We start from the raw sequence: 24,757 nt of genomic DNA, 5'->3' as shown, positions 1-24,757 counted from the left end.
CTCTTTCCCTGCCTCAATGTGAACACAGGGTTTCCAGTTCCCCGTGCTGCAAGAGGACCTGGTGTAGGCAGCCAGGTGGCTGGACCAGGACACCGGGGAGCAAGCGAGTACCGCTAGAGGCTCAAAGAGGGACTTCAGTGCCCGCCCCTGAATCCCTGGAGTGAAAAAAGCTGCTGTCCAGGGACCCATTTCAGCCTCACCCTCAGCCGCTGTCCTGACCTCCGATATGGTCTGGAAAGATTGAGTGGAGGTTAGAAACTGCCCTTTCCTCTCCCACTCCTTATCAGGAGCTACAACCATATGGCAAGGGAAGACCGGGGCAAGTGCGGTTTCCCGGATCTCCATCAGCCGACCGCTAGAAGCTGGAGAAGGACCTGAGCATTTGTAGCTTCGAAGACAGTTTGTTTGAGCCCGGACGGCAGGTCTAGACGAGAGTCCAAAACGCTTATCCTTTTTCCCAAACTCTCTTGTTCCCTACTCCAAGGCCAAGCTTCCCTTGACCCAAGACCACGAATCTGGGTGCCTGACTGCGCCTGGAGCTGGGGACTTCAGGTAGGGAATGGGTTGTCCCGCAATGACTCTGCCGCCATGGGGTGTATGGGGGCCAGGCTGGAAGGCAGGCCCGGGGAGAGGCAGAGCTCTGGGCGTGTTCGGTGTGTGTGTGTGTGTGTGTGTGTGTGTGTGTGTGTGTGTGTGTGTACGCGCGTGTGTGCTTGCGTGCGCGGGCGAGAAAAGGACTTCAGGGAGGACAGACTATCCCAGGACTTCATCTGCTGCAGTTCAGTGCAGAGCAAGAAGCTGGATGGAGGACCCCGGGGCCCCCGCGTTTGTCCCCAGAATTTTGCTCTAGGTTTCGACTCTGGCAAGGCAATGCCAAGGCAGAAGGAGGTAAGCGACGTCCTAACCCCATGTCCCGCCGCCATCTGGCTGCGTTCCTCTGCAGTGAGGATGCTAGAGACCTGGAAACAGGCTGCAAAGTCGAGCGAAGTTTGGCGGGCAGCAGGGGAGGAGGGACCGCGGGCCGCCGGCCGGACTGTCCCGACTCACCACCCCGCGGCCCCCTCGCGTGCGCCCCGGCGCCCCCAGACGCCTGTAGTGTAGCGAGGTAGCGCGCGGGTGAGCGTGTGAGTGCGGGGAGGGGGTGGCGTGATGAATTGCAGCAGAGAAATCCCATTAGATCCGGGGAGATGATTAAAGGCGAGGTCTCGGCCGGGCGCGAATGGCGGGAGCCTGGGCATCTTCCCGCCCGTGGAGCCCGCGCCCCGCCCGGCTCGGCCAGCGCTGGGGTCAGCTCAGCCGGCAGGATTCGTTGCTTGGATTGGACAACCGGACACGCGGAGCTGGGCGCTGGGACGGTTCGCCCTTCCACCCCCGCCCCGGTTCTACCACAGGACGCTGGGGTCCCTTACCGTGAGCCAGAAGCTCCAGCAGCGAGGGCAGGAGCAGCAGGGTTGCTGGGCGCATGGTGTCGGTTGCGGCCGCGCCCCGGGTCGGGGCCGCAGCGGGAGGGTGAGGGGCTTTGCAAGACCGGGGCGCGGGGCGGGCGGAGCTGGGTCCGGCAGGGGAGAGGGAGCCGGGCCGCCGCCGCCGCCGCCGCCAGCGCCTGACAGAATCAGCACCACGGCCAGCGCCTGGCGTCGGCGCCGGGGATCGCCGCGCGGGGCTGGGGGCGGGGGCGCGGGAGGAATAGTTTACCGTAAAGTCTCAAGCAAAGGCGCAGAAGACCCACAGGCGCGAGCACAGGCTCCCGCGCCACCGCCCGCTCAGGGGAAGGACTGCCCTACTAATGTGGGAACACGATCCACGCCTTTCCGTGCTGCCTACGCCCAGCCAAGCCTGCCACCTTCTCCCTCAATTAGCACCCCACCAAGGTGGTAGCTTCTAATATGATTGTCCTTAAGAGAGTAACCCCCTCCCCACCTCTCTCCATCTTATCCTGGTACCTGAGGGCACCAAGGGTGACCAGGAAAGACATCCAAGAGTGAGGCAGCTGCTAAGGCCCGCGTGCCCTTGTGGCAGCTTCGTCCTGGCCCGATAATGAAGATGGCTTTTGAGCATACAAAGGACAATAAATTATTACTTTGCACTCAATAAATGCCAGGGCTCCAGGCAGCTGCATCAGCAGCAAACTGTGCTCACAGAAAAGCTTAATTATCCTGATATTATAGTTAAAAGCCAGTGGCACTGTGTCCTGGGGAGACATTCTTCACTTGGCAGGAGGCAACCTGGGCTGAGCTGTGGGGAGCTGAAGGTAGTATCCTAGGTCCTCATGCTGCCCTGGATCTCCAGGATCCTGCTTTTTCACCCTCTGTGGGACCAGAGCAGCTACAGTGACAGTCAGGTGGCACAGATCATTCATGCCAATACCTGCTCCACTTCCTGGAGAAAATGTGATGGGGGAAGAAGGTGTCTAGGGCAGTACTTTTTACAGTTTCATTTACTTATTATTATTCTTGTTGTCATTCTGCAGTGCTAGGGATTGAACCAAGGGCCTCACTCAGAGTAGACAAACTCTCCGTCACTGAGTTACACTCTAACCTGTTAGGACTGTTTCAGATGGAGACTCAACCCCCAAGGGTGTAGCTAAAAAGGCATTCCATTACACGGAAAAATAAACTTCCAGGACTCTGCTTGGGTTGAGCAGCACCAATGATTCACAGGACATAAGGAACCAGTCCAGTTGTGCTGTCTGTAAGGCTGCTGTTTAGACCCAGAGGTTCATGTTTGGGCTCACATCAGGAACATCATTGGACACAATAAGATATGATCCTGTGAATGATGCTATTATTCCCTGTAGAGAAAGGGGAAGACTAGACTTGCTGTGGCCTCTGAGAGGAGGGCAGGTTTGTGTTTAGTTCTTTTTTTACTGGAACTTGGCCCAGAACCCTTCCTGACCTTGCCCTGGAAGCAGGTGGCAAAACTTCTCTCCTTAAATCTCATTCCTCAGAGAGTCTTTGGTCCTTAACGATCCTCACAATCTTCCAGCTCTGCTTGAAGGATTCTCTCTAGATCCTCTCATGAGCTCTGGGGAGCCTCCTCAACTGCTGTAAAGAATTCCAGGCAGCAGGCAGGTGGCGTGTGGAATCAGTTGAGGGGAGATGCTAGGAGAGGATTTTTGGACAGTTGTTTTAAGAAGCTGAGGGAAAAAGAGAGCAGTAATAGGACAGTGGGAAGGGGGAAGCATTGGTGAAAGGATCAGAGGTGAGAAGAGGAAGCCAGGAAAGAAGGCACAGAGGGGAGAGAGGAGAGTTTCCAACAGAGGAGGGGAACAAGCATAGCAGTAGAAGATTCGGTGACTGGGGGATGATCAGGGCAATACCGACAGACGTCATGGGATTCCTCTGTGAAGGTATTCTTTTTCCTTTTTGTAACGGGATTGAACCCAGAGCTTTGTCTATAGGTGGCACACACTTTTCCACTGAGCTACATCCCAGCCTTGTGAAGGTATTCCTGAGCTCCTCCCAGATCCTTGGGTCCCTTAAAACTAAGCAGCTTGGGCAGAGGGTGTGAGCCATGACTCACAGTTGGATCTTTTTGCCAGGATGATCCATAGCCCCTGGAAGCTGTTGGCAGGCTCACCTGACTCTCCTGGAGTCTGGGATCCTTGATGAGTTGGGTACTACCCACAAAAAGAATGGTAAGAAGAGCCATCCAGAAACTTGCCACACTGTTTTCCCTACTACCTTAGGCATCCAGGAGGGGGTCCACTGGAGGCTACAAGTCCCATAATACAGCACTATGTTCTGAGCTCGGAGGATAGTTTTGAATGGCATGGTGGGAATAATAATGCACCTGGGCCACCCCAATGCCTGAAGATGGTCAACAAGTTTCTATGTAATGGGTTCCCAGTTAGGTTGAGACAGAGTCTGGGCTAATCTGGGAAGTAGCTGAGTTTTTGTCAAACACCCTCTCTCATGCTATTCAAGGGGCCCATTCTTCCGAGAACTCAGCATCACCCACAAATTGGTACAATAAAATGTCTGGAGGCATAGTCAGCTGTATCCAGGGCTTACAGGATGATAGTATACTCAATTCATACATATATTTGAAAGTGGCATGTGTGTGGGGGCTATAAGGTTTTCCTCATTCATCTAATTTCTCTGATTCTCTCTCTGTCCCCCATCTGGCCTCTTGCCCTCAGAGGACCCTGGGTTTCCCCTGCTCATGTAATTCCTTGCTAAATTGTCTGTCTTCTGTACTTAGTTGTAGACTCTGAAGGCACGGATCAAGTCAGTCTCTCATCTACCCCAAACTTAGGCCAGTAGCCAGCACATAATAGATACTCAATAAGTATTTGTGAATAAATCATGAACAAGAGAGGTGCCTAAAGCCCAAGCAAGGCAATTCATCCGTGCCACATGAAAGCTGTGAAATAATGGTGAAGGGGATGATTAAAAAAAAATATATGTATATATATATTTTGGGTACTAGGGATTGAACCCAGGGAAGATTTACCACTAATAGTTCCCCAATTCTTTTTAAATATTTTTGAGTCAGGGTCTCACTAAATTTCTGACAGTCCCCCTAAGTTACTGAAGTTGGTCTTGAACCTGCAATACTCCTACCTCATCCTCCCAAGTTGCTGGAATTACACGTGTGTGCCTCCACACCTGGTTAAGGGGACATTTGCTGCAGTGAAGGTTTCACATGCATAGGGGAGAAATCAAGTCAAATACGCTATACATTTCAGCCAACACAGAGGAAGAGAGAGGACAAAGTGGGGGTTGTGGCTTATGCAGAGGCAGAGAGTTGGAAACAAGTCAATGAGAAGGGTGGTTTGGGTGGAGCAGGAAGTACGAGGAAGGGCCAAAGTAGACTGAGGCTAGTCTGTGAGAGACTTTGTAGTCATTTGTGCTGCAAGACATGCTTGGTGACTACACTTAAGGAATTGCCTCATCTTAAAGATGAAGTCTGGCATCATTAAGGTGGGTTTTCCAGCACCACAGTAAATGGTAAGAGCTGGGGAGTTCAGTGACGACTCAGAAGGTGGGGATCTGGGCTACTTTGGTCACAGGAGGATTGAGAGTCAGAGAGGGGAAAAGGGGGCTTTCCAATTCCAGTAACCCTCACAGCCCCTGTCCAGACCTGTCAGACATCTAGCCCGCATCACTGGGAAAACCAGCTTCGCTTCCCCACTTCAGAACAGCCCATCAGTGGCAGGATCACAGGCATATTGGTGACTTATTTTGAAGACACTGTCAGAATGACACTGCTTTCTAAGCAAGAAGAGGAGAAAACAAGAAGAGGAAGAGAATTACTCTCCTCCAAGACAGCTTCCAAACCAGAGCTGGATCTTCTGTGATGCCAAAGTGACTAGAGGGCTTCGTGGAAATAGAGGCAGGGGCTGCCACCTCACTTCGGAGACTGCAGGGGCACAGAGCTACCTGCTCACCTCAACCCACTTCTTGGAGTAGTCTCCCAGACCTTGAAGCATCTGGAATAGTAAAGGATGTCAGGCTTGGCTGCCTGGATTACCCAAAGTCAACCCTTTGAATTTAGGGGCAGGAGGAGGACCCTGCGCTGGGAAATGGGGAGTTCTGTCTTCTGGGCATTTGCTTCCGCTCCAGGGGAGGGACCAGATCAGCTGTAGCAAGAGCCCAGAGTGGATGGAGACAGCAGCAGAAAGTGGTTTGATGTGAGTTTTCTATCTCCAAACTGAGGCCTCTAGCCTGCCCACTCCCCCAGCCAAGGCCTTTGATCCTCCACAGCTCCATAAATGTTTAATGCCACCGGCTGGGCAGAAATAAGGCAGGTGCTGGAACAGGCAAACCAGGGATAGGATTTGAGATCTACGATGTTGGCTAGATTATTTTCACGCAGGGGCTCTGGGATAGGTGGGAGGGAGACCTTCCCCTTCCAGGTAGAGGGAGAAATCCCAGGGTTCAAGTTTGTGGCACTAATAAAGAAAACTCTTTGAAAACCACCAAGGGGCTGAAAATAAAACGAATAATCAATTGCAGAAGCCCAATCCCTGGTTTGATTGAAGGCAAAAGATGGAAAGTTAAATGACAATCAAATGCAAATACAGCTCAACAAACACCACAGCAATTACCAGACTCAGGAACCACATGGTGCTTGCAGGCTGCAGGGGTTGGCAATTTGGAAGCCTGGGCCTGTGCAGAGGTGACAAGTGTGGGGCTATTTTAATGGACAGTTAAATAGATGCAAAAAACCCTGCATCTACTTTGCATACCCTGCTGATGAGTGGAGAACTGGAATCCAGGGAGGTTGTGTTTCCTTCATGGCTGCCTCTGAGTTATTTCAGATTGGAAGAGGCCCTGAGTGCTTAGGAGGAGAGACAGAGTGAGCACAGATTGGAGCCCCTCGCCCCCTGCAGTCTCATTGGATTCTTCCCATCAACTGGTGCTGAAGGGGCGAAGGTTGAAGTTGAAGGGAGCCCATGGGATCTTTCATATAGGGCTCAAGGCATTGGCCTTCCAACAGCCCAAAGGCCCTGGTAAGAGTGGCCTTCGCCTCTATATTTGCATAATGCTTTGCATCTCATTTGAATGCTATTAATTTGGTGTCAGGCTAGGTTGGCACGGTGCAGGAAAAAGAACAGCTGGCCTTCTCCCTCCCTTCTGTACCCTGGGGCTTACTCTGAGCATAGCCCTCCCCAACTTGGGGGGCATGAGGCCTCCACTTCCACTATCCCCTCCATGTTCCCTGATGCTTAGAGAGTCTCTTAGTGAAACTGGATCCTAAAGCCAAGGCTGCCTGGGCAGTTGTGGTCACTTGCAGAGTTATGTTGAATGAAGAAGAAAGAGTCCCCCAAGGGTACCCTTGCCAGACCCAGAGATGCCATGGGAGGATGCTGGGAGCCTTCATCTCCCCAAGCAATCAAAGCAGCTTGGCTTGGAAAGGGTCCAAAGATAATAACCAGGAGATGGAGGGAACAAAGACAGGTGATAATCCCAGAGAAATATAGAGGACTCTAGAAATAAAATTCTCTGAACTCAATAGTCCTAGTGCTTGAACTTACATAAAATACATCTGTCCAGAGGCATCGGGCTTACATTGCCATTCTGGGGCCAGGTACCAGGTACCAGGCTGATGACCATGTGATGAGAGAGTGAGTCACCAGGTGGTGTGAGCATCTGAGAAAGAGGGAAGAGGCCCTGGGTATATCCTGTGGGCTGCCACTGGCAGGTGGGCATCAGGGGGCCAGAGTGAGCTGGGGCTGGAAGTGGGCAAGTGGGGCTTACCAAGCTAGCTGAAAGGTCACTTGAAAGTATCTTAGTTCTTTCCCACATGAAACCAGCTAGGGTGCCCTACTGGTTTCTTGCTTAGTTGACCTAACCTGGAATCTTGGTCAACAGACCAAGAATATTTATGCATATGACATGAAGGGAGGAGATACCAGGAACTAAAATACTAGTGACCTTTCATCAGGAAGAACCCCTCTATCCTATAGAATCCCAGGGCCAGCTCCACTCACCTCTGTGGACTAGGGCAGGATTGGGGAGACATGAACAAGTATCCCAGACAGATTGACCTCACACCTGTGTCCCTGACAGTGCTCACCCTGGATCCAGCCATAGTTTTGAGCCAAAGACAATGTCTGAAACAAGATTAGGGGGTTGCTTTGAATAATGTGAGAGGATAATTGTGTTTTCCCCTTTAGCAAACCCGGACATGAAGCCTTGCAATTACATAAAGGACGGACTCATAGCTAATTCACATTTTACAGAAAGATCTTAAGTATTTCCTTTTTTAAAAGATTGCTATAGCTCAGTGAGGTGGTACGTGTGCCTATAATTCCAGCAATTTATGAGGTTGAAGCAGGAGTATTGCAGGTTCAAGGCCTGCCTGGGCAACTTAGTGAGACCTGTCTCAAAATAAAAAATAAAAAAGGTTAGAGGTGTAATTCAGTGGTAGAGCACCCCAGGTTCAATTCCCAGTACATTACCAGCAAACAAATAAATGAATAAATAAAAATAAAAAGATTGCACATGCATTTAAAACAAATTCACAATAATTGTATACCTTCCTCATCTTATTGTATTTCTTTGTCGTGCTGAGGGTTGAACCTAGGTCCTTGTGCATGCTAGGGAAGAATTCTACCACCAAGACATATCTCCAGCCCTATGTCCTGGCCCTCCCAACCCCCATTCTTTTTGGTACCAGGGATTGAACCCAGAGGTGCTTAACCACTGAGCCACATCTCCAGCTCTTTTGATTTATTTATTTATTTTTATTTTGAGGATCTCAGTAAGTTTTTTGGGACCTTGCCAAATTGCTAAGGCCAGTTTTGAACCTGACCTCCTGTCTCAGCCTCCAGAGCCACTGGGATTATAGGTGTGCACCACCACACTCAGCTATATTTCCCATTTTTAAGAAAGTCAGTCCCTGATTTCAGTGAACTTTTTCTGACCTTTAAAAAAAACATAGCACCCTTGATTATTTGCTGTTGCCGGGTATTAAGCCAGGAAATTCAACAACATCCTTACTACAATCCTATGAGATACGTACAGTATCGTTATTGTCCCTGTTGAACAGAAGAAGAAACTGAGGCTTCAAGAACCTCTGTGATTTTATAGCTTGTTAGTGGTGAAACCAAGATGTGCTATCAAAGAAGGACAGGAAGGAACAGGTGGGGGAGGGATTGCAGGCTCCCTGGGCCTCTGGCTTCTGCCTGGGGTTGGCCTGCAGGAGGCCTGTGCCTAGATGTTCTCCCTGCTGTGGCACCTGGAGGGTGAGCTGCTTGGAACAGGCAGGGAGGGTTGGTTACTTACTAATTTATTCATCTGACAAATATTTAATAAGAGCCCAGTTTGAATCCCCAGCTAAATGCTGGGTGAGTGAAAGAACACTGGCCCTGCACGTGCTGAGGTCACAGCCTATTTGGGACTCAGTACACAGAACATTTTCCTCAATGCAAAACTGCATGCCACAGGTTCTTGCAAGAGAGGCTCTAGGGAGGCCCAAAGCGGGGATCTGAGGGCTTCCCTGAGGAGGTGGTGATCGAGAACAAAGCCAAAGATGAGTAGAAGTTATTTGACTGAAGAGGGAAGGGAAGGGGAGGGAAGTGCATCCCATAAGTATGGTTGGATGGCAGAGAACAAGAACCGTGGGGTGGGAAGGACGGAGAGGTGACAGGCGTAGAGTTCCAAAATGGAGGGGTGGAGCATGATCTACAGGCTCCCACCCACCCATCCATCTGCTCATCTCTTCACTCATCCTTCACCCAAGAGCCTACCAGTTCATTCATCAGCCTCTTACTCAGTTTTTTTCCTGAATTAGGGACCATTTACTGAGTACCTTCTGTATGTCAGAACCTGCGCTGGTGCCTGGAGAGAAGGCAGAGAGACAGGCTCAACACACTATAACACAGCGTAGCTGTTTCTACAAGACACTTAAACAAGGCTCTCCAGCCTTTGAGGCCAAATGCTCCCATGATCATCACTTTCCAAGGCAAGGAAGGGTACATCGTCCCTTTAGATGCCACAGGAACCTCCTGGCATCTAATCCTGTTCCCTCCTGCTGCTGAAGCAGCCCACTTCTTAGAGCCCAATGAGGCGGGGTGTGTTTCTGCTCTTCCTTTTCACTGATCCTTTCTTTGGATTTCAGAGGCATCACAGTCCCCAAAGAAGCCAGGTGACCTGGCAGGAGCCCTTGGTCAGGCCTCCCTCACGATCCCTCAGGAGCCAATTCCTCTTGTGGGCAGGAAAATAAGACAGAAATCCCGAGTGGCACTCTATTCTAGCAATGCATTCCTTGAACTCCTTGTCCTCTGCTTGTGATGTCACAATGGTCTCTATAGCAACTGATTGTGAGGTCACTGGTCCTTAAAGCCACAGAATCTGTAGGTCCAGACAATGGCCTGGAGCAGAAAGGGAGGGTGCAAAACGGAGACCAGAGAGAGAAAACACCTCCTATGGGGGAAGGGAAGGTACCAAGAATTGTGGAGGGATATGGACTCCATTTCTCTGTCCATCTTCAGTGACTTGTTAGTGGCTTGCAAGAGCAAAGGAGGCTGAGGGGCCTTCTGAACAGTGCCCGGGCTTCAAAGTCAGGTCTGAGTTCAGATCATCCTAGCCTTAGGCCTAACTGTGGACATGTTTTAGAGCCTCCACTTCTTGACCTATACTAGAAAATGGTGCCACTTTCCTCTCAAATGTATTCAGTGGGATACCTGGCACACAGTTGGTGCTCAACAAATGCTTGTATTCATTTTTTCTCCTCCTCATCCATTAGCCTAGGTTTTGCATCTTATCTTGCATCATTAATGCTAGTGAGGGTAAGAGCAAGTGAGGAATGGAGGGCAGTGTGCAGACAGGGTAAGATAGTGGGCCTGGGTTCAAATCTTGCCTCCGATACTTATGAGCTGAAAGCCTTTGGGCAAATTGCCCCACCTCTCTGTGCCTCAGTTTCCTTTCTTTTATTTCAGTCTTTATTTATTTTTGTGATACTGAGGATTGAACCCAGGGGTGCTCTATCACTGTGCTACATTCCCAGCCTTTTTTAAAAAATTATTTTTATTTTAAGACGGTCTTGCAATGTTGCTGATACTGGCCTTGAACTTGGAATCCTCTTGCCTCAGACTCCTGAGTTGCTGGGATTTCAATCATGTGACACTGTGCCCAGATCTGTGCCTCACTTTTTTTAAATGTAAAATGGGAGGTAGTAATAGTATTGTATTTTTAGGTGCTTAGAACAAAATGAGACTCTGCAAAATGACAGCCACTTCAATGCCCAGGGGAAGGCTGACATTTGTGCCAATCTTGAGGAGGGCTGTTTGTCTAGGTGCCACACAGTTTCTGTCCATGGTTGGTTTTCAGGAAATGTGAGTTAATCTGCGAGTGTCCTGAACTGAGAGTGGGAGAGCCTCAAGCCATGGTCACTGATCCCTGTCTGGATCCCCTCAGTGCGGATACCCAGCAGTGCCATCCAATTCATACCAGCTATAGGAACTGCGTGCCACTTGCTCTCAGGGTCAATTATGTCTCACTCATCAGTGAAGCCCAGGCCAGGACCTGACCCATGGCAGATGTCAGCAACAAAGTGAACTGTGTTAGAGGATGTCCAATAATATATTGGCTAACATATCTTCTGCACATATCCTGGGCCAGGTTTGGTTCTAAATACTTGACATATTGTTGATCCTCATAATCATGTATGAAGTAGATATTGTTAATATTGTTATTATCCATTTTCTTTTCTTTTTTTTGGTATGAGAATTGAACTCAGGGGCACTCGACCACTGAACCACATCCCCAGCCCTATTTTGTATTTTATTTAGAGACAGGGTCTCACTGAGTTGCTTAGTGCCTGGCTATTGCTGAGGCTGGCTCTGAACTCACGATTCTCCTATCTCAGTCTCCCAAGCCTCTGGGATTACAGGCTTGTGTCATTGTGCCTAACTGTTATTATCCGTTTTTAAAATAAGAAAACAGAGAGGTTGAATAATTTGCCCAAGTCACATAGTAAGCAGTATTGGAGTTGGGATTTGAACTCTGGCTACCTGGCTGTAGAACCTGCACTCTTAACTCCCATAGTAAACCCACCTCCCTTGGCCTTGTCCATCTATTTTTCCATACCTGCCACCACAAATTTCCTCCTCCTGCTCTCCCACTGGCCTTTCTCTTTCCAGCTGAGCTTGCGCCCAGTGCAGCCTGAAGAATGCAAATTCTCTCCCACCCGCCTCAACCATCTGCCTCCCCTTTTGCTGAAATAAAGCTGTGGCTGCCACCACAGCTGAAGCCACCACCGGATCCCTTGCTTATTTCAAGTCCTCCTAAAGCTTGTTGAGTTCTTAACTTATTAAAGATAAGCACATGGAAATAGGGAGCAAATCTCTTTATTTATGACATAATCTCCAGCCCAGAAAAGCGGCAGGAACAGTGTTGCCTATATTAGGGAACCAATAGGAAAAAAATCAATTAGATCCGCCAGAGCGTTTCGCTATTAACTTTCTTCTGATGTTTCTCTCAGGGCTGGCCGTGGAGGTCTCTGCCAATGGACCAGCTGGAGGAGAGAGGAGAACTTTGTAGGAACAGAGGAGGGAATGTCACAAGAGTGGCCACAGACCAGGCTCCCAGACAGTCTCTCCATCTGTGGTCTCCTTCACTGCTGTCCTAACCTCAGTCAGGATTGATTGATGGTTTGATTGATGCTGGGATTGAACCCAGGGCCTCATGCATGCTAGGTAAGCCCTCTACCAATGAATGACATGAGAGAACTCTTTTTTTTTTTTTTTTTTGAGACAGAATTTCACTAAGTTGCTGAGTCTGGCCTTGAACTTGCAATCCTCCTGCCTCAGCATCCTGACTAGCTGCGATTACAGTCGTGTGCCCCAGCTCAGGAAATCTTTATATTGATTTAAACTTTATGTTTTTTGCTGCAGTTTTGGCTGGTGTCTTCAGGGACATGGGAGTCAGTTCTTTATTCTTCAAGTCTTGGAGACTCAAACCCCAAGTCTGACCCCATTTCTGCTGGCTTTGTTGAGGGCAGGATGCTCTTCTTCCTGGCAAAAACAGTGCTCGGCAGGGGCTGTTTTTGACTGATGTTTAATGGAACCTTCTGCCTCAGACCTGCAACCACTCCATGAGGTCCCTACATCCATCTGTCTGCCTCCAGAAGCCACCTCCAAGCTATCTCAGGGCTCAGACCGAGCTCGGCTTTATTCCTGAGAGCCTCAGTGTTCGCCTTTTGACTCCAGATTCCTTCTCCTCACAGGTGGGGGACCGTGGCTTGTTTAGTAGTCTTTCCTATGGGTCAGGTTGTAGCAGGTGCTCAATAAAGATTCATTAAGTCAATAATTATTATAATCCCTCGGCCGAATGCTCACTTTGTGCTAAGGCTGAGCAGGGTAGGTGTTTTGTTACCGGAAATAGGACTCTTCTGCTGTTGCCCTGAACTGAAAGATAGCCCTACAGGGCCTTCTAGTTTTGTTTTGTTCGGTCCTATTTTTTTTGGCCAGGAGCAGCAGCTCTGGGAAGCAGGTGTTATAATTCCCACTTCACAAAAAAGGAATCTGACTCAGAGAAGAGAAGTAACTTGCCCAAGTTTGTAAGTGAATCACATGTTCTATGTTCATCCACTTGAGGAAGTCCTTCTTGAAGTCTAACCTAGACCAGTCCTATTTCAGCAGCACTGATTCCTACTTCTCAGTCCCAGGGAAGCAGAGAACAGCACCACTGCCCATGCAAACTTCTCTCAGTGCAGAAGTGACCACCAGCTTCTTGCATGTGGTTGACTCAAAATGAATATTCAACACCAAACCTCACAGAGGCCAGCCCTGCAGGGCAGGCAATGAACCGACCCTCCTCAGGCCTGTTCATTATTATAATTAATATTGAGCTGGGGTCGGTAGTGACCTCGCCCTCACTAGGTATTTGGGCTATTTTAGAAGCTTATTCAGATCAATGACAGACAGCTCCGAATAGATAAACGCCCCACCATCCAGACGAATCAATTGCAACACTGCCGTCACAACAAGCCCAAGAAATCAATCTGATTTCAGGCGACATGGTAACTCAGCGCTGGGCAAGCTGGTTTTAATTTCCGCATGGCTGAGACCCAGCTTCCTGTGCTCACTGAAGCACCCCTCTCCCCCAGCTGGTGCTCATGCCCAAGTGCCCAGGGTGCTCCGAGGGCTCAGGCTAACCAGGCAGCATGGAAGACAGGGTGACCCAGGGACAGTGTGACTTGGAGGAAAACTCTTGAACCCCCAGACCCAGAAGGAGCTGACTCAGATCTGCGGCTGGGATCCTTGTTTTGCTGGCTTCAGCTCTGATTTTCCGCTGCCCTTTGCAAAAACCAAGCCTGGGGGCCCTTCTGGGCTGCTTCCCGAATCAGGGAGCTGCAGAGGTAGGTTGCCTGCCTCAGCTACCAGGACAACTGCCCTTCGGTCCTGAAGATTGGGTTTGCTTAAAAGGGCAGCAAAAACCTCACCATTTAGTGGGTACTTTATGTCTAGGGTGTATGCAAAGTACTTTAAACATGTCTTCTCTTTAACCCTAGTAATAGCCCAAGGAAATAGGTAACAATTAACCACATTTCATAGGGGAGGAAATGAAAGTTCAGAGGGGTTGAGTAATTTGTCCTGAGTCACAAAGCTTGTGAGTGTCAGAATCTGGATTGGAGCCCATGTCTATGAGACTCCAGTGCCTAAGCTTAAATTTAGGCTTACACTCTGCTAAATGTAACATCTGAGATCTCATTTCCCACCTGCCTGGATAAATGAAACCAGTGCTTTTCCTTCAGTCTTCCAGGGAAGGAAGCCTTTCTCACAAACTCTCAAAATCTGCAATTATTCCTTGACCTTTCACCTTGATGCTTCAGATACCGAGTTGAGAGTTTTGAGGGGGCACCTCCTCCCCCTTCCCCTGGCACCTCCCCTCCAGCACCATTGCTCTACAGAGATGATCAAGAAAGGGGTTGGAACAGGCAGCCGTGCATTGGCTTGGGGGTCAGCAGATCTGGGTCCAAATTCCAGCCTAACCATTTATTAGTTGAATAATCCTGGGCAAGTGTCTTAACCTCTTGGAATGTCTCATGTCCTGTCCATACGGTGGGGACAGTATCCCCCAAACCACAGGTTGTGAGGATTCAAATGGAACGCCTCATGTCTCCCTTGCCCTTGCTCTTTCTGGAACTCCATGGCTTTCATGCCCAGTTCCAAAGTCAAGGTCAGGGCTTTACAAAAAAAAAAAATTTTTTTCACTGAGAAAATTTTTTTAAAGAGAAAGCACCTGTGAGAAAAGCAAAGCTACAAATACAAGATGGTTCAAGGGAGCTGTCAGCTGGCGATGGAGGTTGGGGAGCCCATCTGCTTGGCTCCCTTGCTCAACCACAGCCCCTCAGAGGCTTCTGCAGAGCCGGGGCCTGGGGAATTTTCTGGTTCCAACACAATCCCTCACCTCCAGCCACCTCCAGCCGGCTTTGGATTTAGAGCAGGACAATTTAGGTGGTAACTGGCTGAAGCTGCCCTTGGTCACAGGGAGGCCACATATCCATTATTTGGTTGCTCTGGGGTTGGGATGAGGGTGTGCATTGCGACTGGGGTTGGTGAGGATCTGGGGGAGTCAGGTGGTCCTGGATGGTGAAGGGGGTTTCTGTCCATCCTGGGGAGCACTGGGTCTGGGCTGGCTCTCCTGGGAGGTAGATTCCTGCCTCTTCCTCAGGAAGAGCACCTTATATCCTAAGGGAAGCAGGGACCTCTGGAAACTGCCCACCAAAAAAAAAGGGACATGTCACACAGCTATCAAATGACAGTAGATTCAAACCTAGGCTTATATGGCTTCAGAGGTCCAGGACTGTGCTCAGCTTTCTCTCCTCTGTCCGGTGGCTGTGCCCAATTCCCTGTTGTGCAGAAAATTATCTATCACCCACAAAATAAAAAAAATATGACAGAAACTCAAATTGAAGCAGGAAGGAATGGGATTAGCTACCTGGAGGGACTTCCTGACTCATTAGCTTGGCCCTAGCTAGGTAATATATTAGACAGGTAGTGTATGTGCTCTCTCTGGAAAGGTATTCGGTGGGGTCTCAGTTCTGCTGGGCCTCTGTGGCTTCCACTTCCTGAAAGTGACTGAAAGACAAGATGACCTCTATGTGCATGACTTTGTCTTTTGTAACATTTATTTTTTGAATAGGTAGTACTTGCCCATGGTTCCAGATTGTTCAGTGAAGTCACCCTCCCACTTCCCTCCCCAGCGGCAAGCAGCATCACCGGTTCCCTGTCTAGATGTGGACAAGCACATAGGGACACATGCTCTTGGTCCTATTTTTAATACACAAGATGTAGCATTCCCTGCACACTCATCTGTGCCTTGCTTTTGTCACCTGACAATATATCTTGGAGATTACTCCGAATCAGTACATAAAGAGCTGCCTTACTCTTAGGTGTCTTTTTATGGTCACAGGATTCTCAAGAGCTCAGAAGTAATCACATCTGGTTTGATTAGCTTCACATTTCCATTTATGATATCCCCGCCCAGAGAGGGCAGGAGACCTCTCCAAGGTCACGCAGCAAGGACTAGGGACCCACACTGACTGGGCTTCTCCTCCTCCTCTCTCCCAGATCCTATCCTCAGCCACCTCGAGGCCAAAAGCTGCCCAGGCGACCAGAAAGGAGGCGGTGCGCGGGTGGGGGGGACATCTCTAATTGAAATGCTATTCTGCATTCTGCGCACAGCCGGCTTGCGATCGGCACCTGGCGGGTGCGCGGTGCGGAGAGCCTGCGGGCGGGGCGGGCCGGCTGGGGTGCGCTGGGGGCGGGTGGCCGGGCGCCCACGTGGGGCAGGCGAGGCCCGGCAGATTCCCCGGGAAGCCCGTGCCGCGTGCTTGCGGGTAATGAGCTCCCAGGGCCCGAGGTGAGCGTCTCCGGCTGCTCACACGGCAGCCGCGTGGCACCAAAGAACACGGCTACTTTTTTTCTTCCGTGCTGACAGCTCATTAGAAGAATTAATTTACTCCAGCGTTTGCAGTTTAAAGGACATTATTTACTGGTTAATTGTTGTTATTACAAAATGTTAAATATCATTATTTATTTCCCAAGCCCTGACAGCTTCTCTGACAGGAATTTATTAGGTGAGACTGTCTCACCGGTGGCGCCCTGCGCAGGGCAGAGGCAAGGTGGGGGGGTGACCCTGGGCCTCGGTCTGTGGGCAGGGCAGGCACTTTGAGGGCCATGGCGAAGGTGAGGGGCGGCACCCTGGCCCACTCTCAAGGACGAGTGGTGGTGATCTCTTTCTGTCCCCCCCCCCCCATTTCTTCCCACTGATGGGTGTGTATAGGGTGATGGTTGGTGGCAGTAGGGGACACGGACTTTCATAAAACTGCAGTTTAGGGGGCCAGAATGAGGCCCAGACCCTGAGTCCTTCCCATAAGGTTACTTTTTAAAAAAATCTTTCATTAGTGGGTGCTGGGGACTGAACCCAGGGCCTTGATATGCCAGGCAAATGCTCTACCACTGAGCTACATCCCAGCCCAGTTATTTCTAAGAATATAAGTCTGCCCAGGTTTTGATGCCTGCCAGTAATCCCAGCTGCTGGGGAGGCTGGAGGCAGGAAAATGGTAAGCTCAAAGCCAGTGTGGGCAACTTAGCAAGACCTAGTCTCAAAATAAAAAATAAAAAGGACTGGGGATGTGGCTCAGTGGTAGAGCACCCCTGGGTTAAATCCCCAGTACCATAAAAACAGAACCAAACAAAAAAAAAGTCTTCAGATTTGCAGGATTGAAGAGCCAGGAGCCTGATGCCAGGACCACACATTGTGTGACTCCAGGCTGTAAATACCCCATGGATTTGAGTTCGACCTGTTCAGGAGGTGTCACACAAAAACCCCAGTTTCTGGTTTGAAAATCAGAATCTTGACACACTTGACACCTGCCCCCTCAATTGGTGATGATCAGCTGACACTGAGGGGCAGTGCCATTCGAGGGACATGCCTGCTCTCTTACTACAACAATCTTTGTCCTTTGTTCCCTCTCTTCATCATTTTTCTGCCCTCCAGAGGCATTTGAGTTTTCATCCCCTGTCTGGCTCTAACGATCAGGTATAGAAGAAAAAACCGGGACCAGAGAGGTCAAGTCTCTGAGGGCCAGCATCACAGTCCAGTCCACTTTTCAATCTACCATTCTGCCACCCACATGTGTCCTCACCTCCTCTGGGTTGGATTTGGAGTGAGTTCTGGCAGCTTCTGGGTCAGGAACCTACTGAGAATTTACAAGGATCATGACTCTCTCAAGAACATTCATTTCTTCTTTTAGCAAATCATTTTTGAGGACCCACCACGTGACATACAAATGATTTGGACACAAATTGTGCCCTCAAGAAACTTGATCTGGTGAGACTGTGTGTGACACAAGCACCTGATTACAATACAGAGCTGTAGAAAAAAGAGGTGGCTGTGGGGGCAGAGGGAGCCTTTCCAGGGGAGGGAATTAATGCTTTATGGAGCATTTTCTAGGCTGGATGGACTGCCTCGTCCTCATGAACAAACACATGTTTTATTTAATCTTCTCAAAATGGCTGATTGAAAATATCTGTCATCAGTTGATAAATAGCGGCTCTTACCAGGCCTGAGAGCCCCCATTTGCTGTCTAGATCCTTTCCCAAGTAGATGCCTGCAAGTCATTCTAGCCCTGGGGACCCTCTGCTCCAAGTGGGAAGCACCCTTGCTGGACAGTCTGTCAACTGTCGTGCACATCCCATCACCAGTCCCTGGGGCAGGGCTGGATACCTTCTTTTACAAGTTCGGAACCTGAGGCTTCAGGACAGACTGCTGGAACTGGGTGTGGATGGATGGAATGGGCCCTGAAAAGGAGAGAGGATTATTGTCTGAGACCAACACCCAGCCCTGGAAAACACAGATCTTGTGGGTAGACTTCAAACAGCAGCCCTTTAGACAAGGTCTAGGGTCCCATTCTTTCCTCCCCAGGAGACTGACAGCATCAGGTAGTCCCAAGGAAAATATGAAGAACCAAAAGAAGATGAAAAGCACTTTGAAAAAGTGTGAGAACAGACTCAATGGAACCATTACTGTTGCTGTGCCTTAAATTATTGTAAAGTTATTTCTGGCCAGCAGCCTGGTTTAGTTTAGACCCTACCTCATTTCTTCCAGGTTAGAGGCCCTAATTCCTTGCCTGGTGAAACGGGAGGAGACCAGGCGTGAATCCTGAGCCAAATTGGAGACCATAACCACAGCTTAAGGAATTTCACAGATTCTCAGAATTTTAGGGCTTGCTGTCCTTCAAAGGTCTTCTCCACCATTTTATTTTATTTTACTGTTATGTTAAATTTTTTAAAGTTTTATTCATTTTTGGAACAGGTAATACATGCCCAAGGTACAAAATTCAAAAGGCATAAAATAATACACAGTGAACAGTCTCTCCCAGGCCTCAGGGGCAGCCAATAGTATCAGTTGCTTATGTTTCACTATATTTAAAAAAATCATTGTTTTACTTTCCTGCTCATATAGAAAAAAATAATCATTTCTGCAGAAGAAAATCAATATTATATGCAATTTATTATTTAGAGTTGAATACTATTCACATTTTGATGTCTCATCAGCCAGCTTTTTCTCTTTCTGGAGAAACCTGCATCTATAGTTACAAACTTCATAACCTGGTTTTATTACTTGTTTACATTAAATATGATTCTTCAAAAATAAAGATCAGAGAGAATACATGATAAATGGATAGCAATGGGAACCTTGGGGAGAGTGATGGGATTGGGTTAAGTTTGGGGGAGGGAACTTTGCCTTATCTTTATTATTTGAAATTCTTTTAGAATAAAAATATATTTATATATTACTTCCTCTGCTATTCCTCTTTGTCTCTCTTTGTGGGGGTGTAGTACTAGGGATTGAACCCAGGAGTGCTTTACCCCTGAGCTACATCCTCAGTCTTTTTTATTTTGAGACGGTCTCACTGAGTTGTTGAAGGTGGTCTTGAACTTGGAATCCTCCTACCTCAGTCTCCCAAATTGCTGGGATTATAATTGTGTGCCACCATATCCAGTTCCCCTGAAATTTTTCTAGAATCTGATTTTGAATGATGACTTCAGAAGACTACTACAAAACCAATCCTTTATTATTGTGATTTTAAGATGCTTTCAAGTCTTACTGTTATAAACAAAGCTGGAATGGACGTTTTTGTACATCTTTACACTCTTGTCCAGTGTTTCCTAGGGGCAGTTTTAAGAAATGGAATTGCTGGATAAAAGAAAATAGAGACTTTAAGTTTTTTTTGATCCATCCTGTCAAATTTCCTTCCTTCTGGACTGTTCCAGTCTCCCATTCCACCAGCAGTGCCCACTCCCCAGCCCACATCAGATTTGCTCAGCATTGCACCTTTGGGAGATAGTGGGGTGACACCATAGGAAGCTGGAGCATTTTCTTCTATGGGTGAAGAACTCTGGGATGCTGGAGGGATCCCAAATGGCCAAAGGAAAATCAGGGAGATCTGGGAATGCATGCAGAATCCCAGATGGGTGGGATATAGGTCTCCACCAGTCCAAATCATAAGGCCAAAGTGTTGCCCAGTGAGCGCCTAGGCTAGATCCAGATCCCACACCCAAGCATCCAATCAGAGTAAGTACAGTCCTTCTGACTACAGAGGATGGAATTCCTCTTAGAATTACCTCCTTCAAGTTCATGTGGCATGTGGGGGACCTTCCAGGATCAATGTCTCCAGCTCCTGCCTCCTCTAAAATGTCAAAGTCAATCTTCTCTTTCATTCCAAGCGCCCAAGTCTTGTGGTCTCCCCTTTGCACCCTTAGATTCTCTGGCAAGTTGACCCATCTCATTTGGAAATGTTTGGGAGAAACGAGATGGACTCAAGAAGGTCTTGTTGATTTAATATTGAAAAGATGACTTTCTGAAAGGGCCCCTTCCCCGCTGGAGCCCGGCATCTCCACAGAAGCTGAGGTTTCCTCTTGATAGGGTGAAAAGAGAAAGCCCAAGATTGCATCTCATTGGTGAGATGAATAATACATTTGAAGCATCTCACGAACTGTGTTTGATCCGACTAAAGCTTCAACCGTTAACGTATTTCTCTTTATCCCCAGCAAGGGAGGGCTGGGAACTGTCAACATTTTCCTTTCTGCCTAATTTGTGTCTTCTCCATAAAGAGAAAAGCAGGAGCTGGGGGAGGGAAGGAGGGTGGTGACACATGCTCCCTGGAACAATGCATTGAGCCACCGCATTGGGGGCTGCTCCCAGGGCCTCGGAACCTCTGGATTTGCTGAGGCAGGGCAAAGGGAGGGCAGCTCTGGGAAGGGAGTTATTTGTGTCTGCTGGGGCTGTTTGGGGGACCTGTTTGCAGGACTGTGTGCCTCTAAGAAGCTGGTGCATGGGAGGGCCCATCTCCAGGGTTTCTGGTGGAGGATCAGAGATGGGAAGTGGAGGCTGGCCAGTTGCCAAGCATTAAAGATGCTTCCTTCATCTCATGGAAAGCAGACAGTATCAATGCTCAAAAAACTCCACCATCCAGGCTCAGGAGCCAGTGCTGTGCCTCTGTTTTAATCCACAGGTTTTCAGTCACTCCTCAGGTCTCTCTGAGAGGTGACCTTAATGCTAAGGATCCTATACAAGGTCACTCAGAGGGGTAAGAGTGGGGCTGTCTGGCCCAGAAATTCAGGTTCTAAACTACAGTACTGTTTCCCTCTCAACTAGTCTCCAGTATTTTGCCAAATCTGTCTCCTCGGCTCTAATGGGTATAGAGAGAAGTGATTAGGTGCCCAGACTCTGGAGGAGAGCCTCCTGGTTTCTCCACTTAAACTCTTACTCTGCCTCAGTTTCCTCAAGTGTAAAATGGAGATGTTAACAATCATACTGACCTCAGGACTGTGACAAGTATCTTCAAGTTCTTACTCTGGAGGTTGAGGCACAAGGATGCTAAGTTCAAGACCAGCCTTGGCAACTTACTGAGATCCCGTCTCAAAATAAAAAATAAAAAGGGGATGAGGATGTAGCTCAGTGGTAGAGTGCCCTGGGTCAATTTCCAACACCTCCCCTGCCTCCCAAATATATATCCTCAGGTTCTCAGAGCAGTGCCTAGAGCATAGGAAGCACTATTTTTAGCTTTTTTTTTTTTTTTTTAAATCCTTGGTGATGCTGGAGATTCCACCCAGAGCCACACACATGCTAGGCAAGTGCTCTACCACTGAGCTATATCTCCAACCCTTTTTATTTTATTTTGAGATGGTCTCAGTTGCTGAGGTTGTCCTTGAACTTTCGATCCTCCTGCCTCAGCCTCCTAAGTAGCTGGGACTATAGGCACAAGCTACCACACTTGGCTGTATTATCTTATTTCTAGTTTCTTTACTCTACAGTTAAGTAGCTGCACACCCCACTCCCACTCCCAGGCAATTGGCCTTGAACCTACTTCATCTTACCCCTTTCCTCTTCTGCCCAGCCTGACTAGGGGCCCACAGTCTGACCTCTCCCCACACCTCCATTCCTGGAGGCTTCCCTAAGACTTCCCAGGGCTCTGTATCAGATTTCACCAGGTCTTTTGCCTGGTTTCTAACAGGTCCTCTCATACCCATGGACCTTACTCAATTTTTATGGCTCTTTTATCCCTTGTAATGTCCACTACAGGACATGCCTGTTCCCTAGGGAACCAGCAGCCCAGCCTTGTGGGTGGGGAAGCACCCAGAGACAGTTTCACAGGAAGGGGAAACAGAGCAAGTAGTCCCCACTGGGAAAGGAACAATGGATGGAGGACCAAGAGGGATTTTCCTAGTAAGGAACAAGGTGTCTCCACTCTGAGCCATTCATTCCTGCACTTCCCAGCCTGCCCCCGCCCCCAGCCCCCACCTCAGCACTTAATGGGGAAGCTCCTCATCCTGTTCACCCTCAGTCCCGTCCCTCCAGCTGCAGCTGTGAACCTGCAGAACAGTGAGGACCTGCAGGCATCAGTCTGCCAAAGCACGCAGTGAAAGTAGATTTTGGAAAGAGCCTCCTTAAAGTGTGGGTGGCAAGAGTGTGGTCCTGGAAGCAGAACCTCTCTCTCCCTGGAGGACAAGGCAGGCCCAGAGGTCCCCAGCAGCCTGGCCTGCGTGCCTGCCCAGTGCCCCGGGGCCCTTCTGTTCAGGCCCGGCATCCCACCGAGGTGGCATTCTGCTCGGGAGCTCAGAGCACAGACGGGGAGGCGGGCATTGCAAAGAATCGATTTGCGGGAGCAGCGGGGGCTTTCTCTTCCTCCTTACTTCCCTGGTCTTTGATCTCCTGTCCTCCCTCCCTAGTCCCATTCCCCCCACCCCCCCCCCCGCCTTTTCCCCATGATTTCTCCCTTTCTCTTTCTTTAGCCTAATCATAGTTGCTCCCTAAAAAGGAAGCGGAAGGCAGTTCTTTGTCCTCCTGCTTCCTCTGACTGGGTGGGTCCTCACTGCCCAAGTCCCAGCCTCCTACCTACCCAAATCACAAGGCAGGATCTGGTTCTGGTGAAAGCGTGCGCGCGCGCGCGCGCGCGCGCACACACACACACACACACACACACACACACCCCTTGGATAGCAAGAGCTGAAATAGAAAAACCAAAGAAGAAGGGTACACACACACACACACACACACACACACACACACACACACACACACACACACACACACACACACACACACACCCCTTGGATAGCAAGAGCTGAAATAGAAAAACCAAAGAAGAAGGGGAGAGGCAAAGGGAGACAGAGGATTCAGAGCATCAGAGAGACCGTGAAAGACAGAGGTGGGGAGAAACAAGACGAAAAAAGAGAATTCAGCAAATTAAAAATTTTACAACCATCCAGCAAGTCTGCAAAAATGATCTTCCCTGCGGTCTTTCATTTATCTCATTATCTGACTCCTAATGTGCTTTCCCCCCCTTTTCTTTTCTCGCCACACTTGGTGCAAAATCTTATTAGCTTTTTTTTTTTTTTTTTTTTTCCCTTTCTGGCAGGGGCTTCATATAGTCTTTTTCCATTACATTTCCTAATAAAAGCAATCACCAGGACGGCATGACTGGAGGATTAAAAAGCCACCTCAGCAGCCTCCTGGCCAGCAAAGCTGCCACTGGCCATAGTCTTGTCACGCTGCCAGAGGAGCTGGCCAGGCAGGGTGGGTTGGGTCAGGGAGACCTAGGCTGTGCTGTGGCTTAGGGAGGTGCGAGGGCCCTGGCAGGCTCCCGAGGTTATGGGAGAACAGAAGAGCTGGAGCAGGCGCCCTTCCGGGAGCTATTTTCAGAGCAGGAGTTACACACACCTGTAGTTAATCCAGCTGACCGCAGCTACCTTCCTCCTACAGGAAGAATATTTTTGGTCTTTCTCTTTGAACTTTGGCCCACCCTGGAACAAATTCTTTAGAAAAACACTGTTAATATCAAATCTTCAGCTTTTGAGGGCAGATTAGATTTCATTATCCAGACTTTGTTTAAATTACAGTAAAATACACATAACAGAAAATTTACTGTTTACAGGGAAGATACCAGGGAGTAGAGGAAGGGTGGATGGACATGATCAAAGCATGATGTATGCCTGTATGGAAATATCAGTGAATCACATTAATTGGTACTCTTAATATGTGTTAATGATTATAATAAAATAAAAAGGAAAATTTACTAATCATTTTATTTATTTATTATTATTATTATTATTTTGGTGTCAGGGATTGAACCCAGGGATGCTTAACCACTGAGCCACATCCCCAACCCCTTTAAAATTTGATTTAGAGACAGGGTCTCACTGAGTTGCTTAGGACCTTGCTAAATTGCTAAGGCTGACTGAATTTGCGATTCTCCCGCCTCAGGCTCCCCAGGCACTTGGATTAAAGGAGCGCCTGACTATGTGATCATCTTAAAGGTTTAGTCCAGTGTCATTAAGTACATCCACACTGTGGTGCAACTGCCACTTCTATCTCCAGAATTTTTCATTACCCCAAACTGAAATCGTGTATGGTTTAAAAGGAATTCCCTGTCCTCCTTTTCCCAGCCCTGGTAAACATCATTATACTTTTTGTTTCTATGAAACTGCCTATTTTAGATATCTCTTATAAGTGGAATCATAATATTTCTCCTTTTGTGTTTGGCTTGTTTGACTTGCATAATGTCCTCAAGGTTCATCTATGTTGTAGCTTGTGTCAGACTGTTATTTTTTTTTTTTTTTAATACTGAGCATTGAACCTGGGGACGCTTCAACACTGAGCTGCATCCCCAGCCCTTTTGAATTTTTATTTTGAGATAGGGTCTTATTAAGTTCCTGAGGCTGGCCTTGAACTTGTCATACTTCTGCTTTAGCCTCCTGAGTTACTGGTATTACAGGAGTGTGCCACCATAC

At 48.6% G+C, this 24,757-nt stretch overlaps 1 protein-coding gene and 2 long non-coding RNA genes across 7 annotated transcripts in view; 2 read left to right on the top strand and 1 right to left on the bottom strand.

Moving 5' to 3' along the window:
• SEZ6 (seizure related 6 homolog) overlaps positions 1-1,647 on the bottom strand; it is a 44,548-nt gene extending 42,901 nt beyond the window's left edge. For 2 of the 4 annotated variants that reach the window (XM_079130802.1, XM_079130803.1), the window contains exon 1: positions 1,410-1,647. In XM_079130802.1, the coding sequence (XP_078986928.1) occupies positions 1,410-1,464 (55 nt within the window). In that variant the 5' untranslated portion in view covers positions 1,465-1,647. The remainder of the gene's footprint in view (positions 1-1,409) is intronic. The other 2 variants (XM_079130800.1, XM_079130801.1) reach the window with 1 other exon arrangement.
• Positions 1-24,757, top strand: part of LOC306656133 — a 324,085-nt gene that overhangs the window by 200,467 nt on the left and 98,861 nt on the right. The window lies entirely within an intron of this gene.
• Positions 740-19,160, top strand: LOC306656131. 2 transcript variants are annotated; one of them, XR_013762420.1, is made up of 3 exons: positions 740-888; positions 11,935-12,148; positions 17,916-19,160. It is a non-coding gene; the product is annotated as an uncharacterized lncRNA (long non-coding RNA). The 2 variants fall into 2 exon arrangements; XR_013762421.1 differs by lacking the exon at positions 740-888 and adding an exon at positions 6,275-6,457.

The sequence above is a fragment of the Sciurus vulgaris genome (genome assembly GCF_902686455.1).
Source record: "Sciurus vulgaris genome assembly, chromosome: 3".
Taxonomy (NCBI): Eukaryota; Metazoa; Chordata; class Mammalia; order Rodentia; family Sciuridae; genus Sciurus; species Sciurus vulgaris.
The sequence above is the reverse complement of the archived record's forward strand: the minus strand, read 5'-3'. Positions and strand labels throughout refer to the sequence as shown.